At 38.9% G+C, this 8,548-nt stretch overlaps 1 protein-coding gene across 2 annotated transcripts; it reads left to right on the top strand.

The window, feature by feature from the left end:
- The first annotated feature begins 258 nt into the window (after positions 1-258).
- Positions 259-5,024, top strand: LOC131050643 (NF-X1-type zinc finger protein NFXL1). 2 transcript variants are annotated; one of them, XM_057984849.2, is made up of 2 exons: positions 259-419; positions 535-5,024. In XM_057984849.2, exon 2 carries the CDS (start codon positions 553-555, stop codon positions 4,729-4,731), a length of 4,179 nt encoding a protein of 1,392 aa, XP_057840832.2. In that variant the 5' UTR covers positions 259-419; positions 535-552; the 3' UTR covers positions 4,732-5,024. The 2 variants fall into 2 exon arrangements, with proteins under 2 accessions (XP_057840832.2, XP_057840831.2); XM_057984848.2 differs by having other exon boundaries at positions 260-419; positions 495-5,024.
- The last annotated feature ends 3,524 nt before the right edge of the window (positions 5,025-8,548 follow it).

Below are 8,548 nucleotides of genomic sequence, written 5' to 3'. Positions count from 1 at the left end.
TCTAATCAACTTTCAACTTTCATAATAGATTACCCTTATTTAGGTTGCTTGGCCAAAAAGTATACTCCTACACATAAGCCTATAATTCTCTATAAAATGAAGATAAATCACTCTCTAATCAACTTTCATGATGGATTACCCTTATTTAGGTTGCTTGGCCAAAAAGTATACTCCTAATATCTAACACGAGGGAAAAAGAAAAAAACAATTCGGAAGGAAAAATATTAAACACAAAAAATTCAATAATGTCGGCTACGGATTTACACTATAAATGATCTTCCCTGTCATAAGCCTCTGCCTTATCTTCCCACTTGGGAATCCATTCGAATTGTATTCATTGGGTCTTACGCTTTTGCCAGGAGCGGATTCATTGCACCGAGCAACCGAGTCGCGTCATTTTTCTCTAAACTCTGAAGAAGGTACATCATATCTTCATTTTGTTGATTGTCTTTTTAATCAGAACTGTATTTTCATTTCTTGTTTTCTCTGAACAGTGTTGTGTGTAAATCGAACACACACATTTCTCTAGTACAGGGTGTGGATTTAATCGATATGAATTTGGGTGTTAGCACAGAGGATGTAGAAATAACTAATAACAGTGGTAGGCAAAACTCGCATGGAAACAATGGGCGCAGGGTATGGATTCCTAGAGGCAGAGGAAACAATAATCAAAACCCTAACCCTAACCACAATCCCGATTCTCTTGCTAACCCCAGGAGTGGATCTAGGGAAAAACCTACTTCTGATCCAAAACCTGCCAAGAATTCTAACCTCAATTACATTAGTGATACTAATCCCCATCAGAGTCCGAACCCCACTTTTAGTCCAAACTTTGATTCCATTTCGAAAAGTAATGCAAATCTCGATCAGAGTTCCAATCACAACTTCCATGGAAACACACATTTTAACTGGAATGCTTCGAACGGCAGTCCAGATATTAGGAATCCGTTTCAAGGTCCCGGGCGGCACCATCTAGTGGGTTCGAGTTCACAAGAGGTTGAGAGGACTAGGAAAGCTAGTCATTTGTCTGCGAGTAAACAAATTGTGGGCGGGAATTCTGCGAGCTTGCAGAGCCATGATTTTCAGTTGGCTGACAGCAGTTCTGTAAGGAGTGGGGTGGAGAATCAGCACCACAGATCAAGGGGGCAAGGCAGGAGACATTTTGACAGAAACAATCTCTATAGAAGGATTGAAGCTTCTAGTGATAAGGAGAATGACGTGGAAATTGCGGGGGTAAATGCTATTGACAGGAATGCCAATGATCATAATGACAGCTATAGTGAGGCATCCAACCACGGATCAAATTCTATAAACGAAGATTTAGTTGCTTCTTTCAATGTTGGAAAAAATCATTCACAATCCATACAGCATCAAAGACAGGAAATTAAGCATCTTAGTGCTGGGGCTTCTGGCAAAAATACTGAATGCATCGAAAGGAATAATGGGCCATCCACCAGTAGACAAGATTCTACAAATAAGGATATAATTGATCCGTCCAATGAAATAAAATCTTCACACTTTATGCAGCAGCAGAGACGACAAATGGAAGATCTCGGTTTAGCGAGCACTGAAAGAAGCCGCAATTACTATAATGGTAAAGAAAATGGAGCATCGAAGTCTGGACAGAATTCATCAGCTGAGGATTTGAATGACAACAAGCATCCTTTACATCATAAGAGATCAGAAATTGAAGATCTTGGACATATGAACAGGAGCAGTCAGGATTGGAGGTATCATGCTCCATTGCCAATGGCTCACACTCGGCCACTATTGAAGCAGGAAAGTGAGGAGGTTATTCATTTGGAGAGACCAAATGTGCCAAATCTTGTGCAGTCGATTGAACAGAAGCTTCGTAAAAGTAAGGTGGAATGCATGATTTGCTATGAGATGGTGGGAAGATCAGCGGCAATATGGTCTTGTAATAGCTGCTATGCACTTTTTCACCTTCATTGTATAAAGAAGTGGGCACGAGCTCCAACCTCCACAGATTTGTCTGCTGGGCAAAGCCAGAGTTCGAATTGGAGATGCCCAGGTTGTCAATCAGTGCAGTATTCAAGACCAGAGGATCTTCAGTATTATTGTTTCTGCGGAAAAATGCAAGACCCATCCAAGGATTTCTATCTGACTCCACACTCATGTGGAGAGACATGTGGAAAGTCACTTGATAAAGGGAAGGAAATGTCTCGTTGCCCTCACAGTTGCACACTCCAATGTCACCCAGGCCCTTGTCCTCCTTGCACAGCAATGGCTGCACCTCAACCATGCCCGTGTGGTAAAAAAACTATTACAAGGAGATGTTCTGATCAGAAAGTAGCTGAATCATGTGGACAAGTTTGTGAGAAGCTTCTTACCTGTGGTCGACATCTTTGTGATAAATTATGCCACGAGGGTCCTTGTGATCCATGCACTATTTTAATAAATGCCTCATGCTTTTGTGGGATAAAAGAGAAGATGATGCTTTGTGGGGATCTGGAGTTCCATGGAGAAGTAGAGTGGAAAATTGGTGTATATGCATGTGAGAATCTTTGTATGAAGATGCTCTCCTGTCAAAATCACAATTGCTGGTTGGGATGCCATCCAGGAGAATGCAAAGAATGTGATTTATTACCCGAGAAGTTAAAAACATGCCCCTGTGGTAAAACACAAATACTAAATCAAAGGAAGAGTTGCCTGGATCCTGTGCCAATATGCTCAGAAGTATGTGAAAAGCTTCTTCCTTGTGGGAAACACACGTGCATAAATTCTTGTCACCAGGGCATCTGCCCTCCTTGTTTGGTTTCTGTGGATCAGAAATGTCGATGTGGATCTTCTTCCAGAAAAGTCAGTTGCTGGAAAACCACATCAGTCACGGAGGACAACAAAGAATTTTTGTGTGAAAAGGTTTGTGGACAGAAGAAAAACTGTGGTAGACACAGATGCAATGAAAAATGCTGCCCTCTGTCACATCGAGGTCAGTCTGATATTCAAACAGGTGACTGGGATCCACATTTATGTCTTATGCCTTGTGGGAAAAAGATGAGATGTGGTCAACATTACTGCCAGGAACTTTGCCATATTGGGCACTGCCCTCCATGTCTTGAAACTATTTTTACTGATCTTGCTTGTGCATGTGGGAAGACCTCAATTCCTCCTCCAGTACCATGTGGGACACCTATTCCTTCGTGCACATATCCTTGCTCCATTCCTCAGCCATGTGGACATCCTGCAATTCATAATTGCCATCTCGGAGAGTGCCCTCCTTGCACAGTGAGCATTGCAAAAGGATGTGTAGGAAGTCATGTAATCCTTAGAAATGTTCCATGTGGTTCACGAGAAATAAGATGTAATAAGCTTTGTGGGAAAACAAGGCAATGTGGAATGCATGCTTGCACTAGGACATGTCATAAACCACCTTGTGACACAGTTTCCATGGAAAGTTCATCATCAAAAGCCAGAATCTCATGTGGGCAAACCTGTGGAGCTTCTCGTAGAGATTGCAAACACACATGTAGTTCTCCATGTCACCCATCTAGCCCTTGCCCTGATACCAGATGCACATTTCCAGTGACTATTACTTGCTCATGTGGTCGATTGACTGCACAAGTTCCTTGTGATGCTGGAGGTAACAATATCAGAGCTGATCCAGTCTTTGAAGCTTCTATTTATCACAAATTGCCTGCTCCCCTTCAGCCAACAGAGTCACATTTGACCAGAGTTCCTATGGGCCAGAGAAAGCTTGCATGTGATGATGAATGTGCAAAGTTGGAGAGGAAGAAGACTCTAGCAAATGCCTTTGACATTTCAACAACAGTTGATCTGCCAGGGGTGAATGCAGCAACGTCAGAAATGCTTGCTGACTTGATTCGGAGAGAGCCTCAATGGGTCTCAGCTGTTGAGGATAGGTTTAAATATTTAGTTCTGGGAAGGACAAAGATAAACACGAACATTGTTCGTGTCCACATTTTCACTGCTGTGCCAAAGGAGAAGAGAGACATATTGAGGCTACTTGCGGGAAGGTGGAACCTTTCTGTATTTTCTGCTGGATGGGAACCAAGACGCTTTTTAATTGTACAGGCCACACAAAAGTCAAGAGCCCCAGCACGCAACCTGTTACTTAAAGGTCCATTGCAAACCACAGGGCAGGTGCAACCTCCCATTTTCAATTCATTGGTAGACATGGATCCAAGGCTTGTACTTGCCTTATTTGATTTACCACGAGAAACAGATGTCAGTGTAAGCTCACTGATTCTGAGATTCGGTGGGGAGTGTGAACTTGTTTGGCTGAATGACAAGAATGCATTAGCCATATTTACAGATGTGGCAAGGGCTGCAACAGCTATGAGACGTGTGGACCATGCAACTGCATATCGGGGTGCTGTTTTAGTCCCCCAAAATGGTGGATTGCCCAGCTGCAGTGCTTGGGGAGCTAAAGAAGAGGGGAATGCAGAGAAAGAAAATGCATGGAAAAAGAAGGTACATGAATCTGCATGGATGGAGGATTCATGGGGTGAGGATTGGTCAACTACTGAAGTATCTAATTCAGTGTGGCAGTTAAACAACAATCCCATTATTGCTTCGAAAAATCCATGGGGAGCTCTAGAAAAAGAGATTGAAGGAGGTACAAATTCTTTGCAAAGCGAGGTTCAGTTGACTTGTGATCAACCCATAATTGAGGCTTCTAGTGAAGTTTCTGCATTTCAGAAGATTCAAAATGAGGAGTCTGAGGTAGATGACTGGGAGAAGGCTTATTAGTGGGCTAATGCTTGTTGACCTCGTTGCTTAGTTAATAAGGTTAATCAAGAGTAAGGGTAAAGATATGAAATTGGTGTAATTTTTTGGTATGGTTTATAGCACCAGAATCGTTGAATGTTTCTGAATAGTGGTAGAATATGAAGGCTAAAGATGCTTTAGTCATTTATTCGGTGTTACTGGTGATTTTAGTGTTCTAGGCTCTTCTTTTATGAAGAATTGATTCATACCCAGTCTGTAATTGAAGCAATTAATGGACACAAGAAATTTTAATGAGAAAAGTACATTTTTTTCTGCGTAAAATCAAAATGGTTGCCATTTTTGTGCATTGTGTTATATGGTTTTATAGCAGGTAGGTTATAAAATCATTTCAATTTCACGAGCTTGTAAGCTTAAGATCTATCCAGGCACATCTAGAGTAATGCTGCACTATTCTATGCATTGCATTTTTGCAAGCTAGTTCTCTTTTGTCATGAAATATGCATGCCCTTATCTGTATCAAATGCCTAATTTCCCCTGAAATTCTGGTTTCCTAGTTATTTGATAAACAAGTTAACTTTGATTTCTTTTGTAGTTTGTGCCTTCAAGCATGACCAAAAAATTAAGATTAAATATGTAAACGATTGAAGCAGTCACCTGATAGGTTATGTTGTGTGATCTTATGAGCTGCCAAATTCAGCTCCAGGAAATTGCAGGGTGCTGGTTAATTGTTCTCAGATGGTTAAAAAAATCCGTTTAAATAATTCCATTTAGAGACCCAAACTTCTAGTCAATAGTGTGGTAAAATCTCTTTGCACAATCTATTTGAATGTGCTAAAGACAGGCTATATTGTCTGAGCTTGCAATCTCTCAAAGTAGGTCCCGGGAAATTGCAGGAGGCCAGTAAATTGTTCACTTTGTTTAAATAATTGCATTAGGAGGCTCAAATTTCTGATCAATATGGTGGTGAAATCTCTTTGCACAATCTATTTGGATGTATACATATAAGATACTGTTCTATTTGATTGAATGCATTCTTAAGAGCTCTAACTTCATGTACTCTGTAATGCTGTCTCTCCCACCGACCTAAATACTGCTGCCTCTTCCGCTAGCCCTAAGTGTAGTTAAATCAAAGTTCCCAGACTTGGACTCGGCTCTGACTCAAACCACCTTGATTGTTACTTTGGTTGACCCTCTACTATAATTTTGATGTTTATTTCTTGAGTACCTTTCCTATTTTAAGGCTCATTTCTTATTTGGTCCTTGTTTCAAGTAGTTGTAGATTGTTCTTGATATGTAAGGTTTCTATGTGCTTTCAAAACCCTCTTTTAGTCCATAGCTCTAATTAAAGTATTATCCTAATCAAAAGATAGTTTTAAATATATAATATATTGTGATTAAATATGTCGTATAATACATAATTTATATGTTAAGTAAATTGTGGCCATGGGGACTATGCCCTTTCGAAACAAGAGACACAAAGCGTCAAGTTCTTGTCGAAATATTTTTTATTAGTGTTGATGTCAATGATCACTATGTTGATGCCAATGATCATTATGTTGATGTCAATTATCTCAAGACAAACTAAAATTTTAAAACAAAAATAGACATATAACAGATTTTCTTAAGATGTCGAAGACAAAGAAGACAATGCATAGCTGAATATAAAAGAGGGTCACTGGATATTATAATAAATTTGTCTTTTCAGCATTTGCAACATTTATAGAAGAGTAGTTAACTGTTATTCTGCAACAAATGTGTGTGTGTGTGTGTGTGTGTGTGTGTGTGACAGTTTGTGGAGTGCAAGATAAATATAAAATTTGAATCAAAGAAAGCAAAATTCTAGCCAATTTGCTATTATTTATTAGGTAGTAGTGCTCAATTTCAGAGGTGTTGCTCCATATGGTATACATCCATGATTTATGCCTTTGAAATGGTGTCCTTCCTGCAATACACAAATTATGTTTTTTGTTTGTAAATTAGTATTATCCACATTATAGAGTTCATGAAAATCTTTGAACTGAAGAAAGCTAAATGTAATGTATTATGTTTACCTTTATGTATAGTTTACTAAGTTGAACTTGTAGCATCTGTAAATAATACATATAAAGCTTACAATTAGAAGAAATATTTGGATGAATATAGTTTTTTTGTTGATCGTGTGCTAAAAGGTAAGCAAAATAGTTGCTCAACAAGTGGTGAAACACAATTACAATGTGTTATTTCTTTATAATGCAACTTTGTTGTTGACGTTTTCAAATGTTCCTGCATTGCGATTAAAAATATGCACCAACCATTGATTTGAGCTCACACAAAAGATCAATATCAATGACCCACATTTAAACTTGCCAATGACTTGTGGGGAGTTTCATTGATTAACTTGTATGAGCATTTATTATAAACAAATGACATATTTCTATGATTCTTTAAAAAAATTGATCTACAAATAGTTCCAATTATTAGACTAACACTACTAAAAGGATATTTGTAAAGTGAAGAAGATTTGTGGTGTTATTTTCTACTTTAAGAATTTAAAATTAGGGTTTTTATGTGACATAACATGGGTACAATTGATTTCATCTCTTTGTGATAAAAACACCATCTAATAAACTAAATAAGGGTTTGAATAGGATTTATTGAACATACCTATTGGCTCCTTCAAAAGACCAATACATGCTCAAGGCACCAAGATTATATTTGATAAATTCTTTGATAGAGCTAAATCTACCAAAGACATCATATTTCCCATGCAAGAATTGGATTTCTTAAACGATGGGTTTTGCATTGAATAAATAGTTGCTTTCTATCACCAGGCCATGGATTCGCCAGGCCCTCACATCTGTCCTACAAGTTGCCGATTGGGATGTATTCAAGGTGCTTAGTGAAGGTTGAGACACCTGTGCCACATCTTGTTGACGAGTCCCTACATGACACGTGGTTAAGGACCCAGCTAGGAAAACAAAACTTTCCCTACCCTTTGCATTATCCTAAACGTAGACAAAACTGTTTACCCTTTTGGATTCTTGTTGCCCACAAAAACCACTTGGATTCATCTAGTTTGGAAGGTAAGTGCAAAAGAAGTGTAAAGCTTTGTAAGCGGCTGCTTCAAGAAAGAAGGAAACCTACTTTCCCAAAAAGGAAGAGAGGGAGAAGTCGAGAACCTATCATACAAGAAAGGGACTCATCTTGGCAAACCCTCATTCCCGCTTGAAGCTGACGGAAGACAAAGGGTAAATGTGATCTCACAGATCGTAATGATTGCGGGAAATGCACAAAATAGATTCTTTGAAAGGGATTTTGTAGCTTTCAAGTTGATGTACAGGGCGACATAACCTCAAATTATTTACCAATTTCGTCCCAGACTATGCCAAAGTGGTGGTTTTTTTAATATGGTATGGACACGGCTCAAGTATCATAGTAGGTTGGTTTATTCTCGGATTTTAAAGGTGAAAAATCTTTTGTAGACATGTAGACAAATTGTGGAAGTGCAGAGAATGCACCTGAATTGTTGACATACATCCTCAAGGTGGTGTCGCCTCATGAAATGCAATGATTCCTAGACTTCGAAAAAATGGATTTTACAAAATCTCTTGGTTAGAAGATTGAATAATATTTTTGTTTATTGTGATAATCAGGTATGATATTGCGTTAAATGTGAATACTATGGGAGCTGCTAATGCTGTCAAATTTGGAAAACACTGCCCTAAATTACAGATTCTCTGTCATGTCTCAACTAGTACATTTGAGGACCTTAAGCATATCACCACAAACTTGCAAGCGCATTTCAGATTTGAACTTCACAGTATTACAGAAGCAAACATCATGTAAATGAACAGACTTG

This window comes from Cryptomeria japonica, chromosome 8, assembly GCF_030272615.1.
Source record: "Cryptomeria japonica chromosome 8, Sugi_1.0, whole genome shotgun sequence".
Lineage (NCBI taxonomy): Eukaryota > Viridiplantae > Streptophyta > Pinopsida > Cupressales > Cupressaceae > Cryptomeria > Cryptomeria japonica.
Note: the sequence above shows the minus strand (reverse complement) of the source record. Positions and strands in the feature narration are given on the sequence as shown.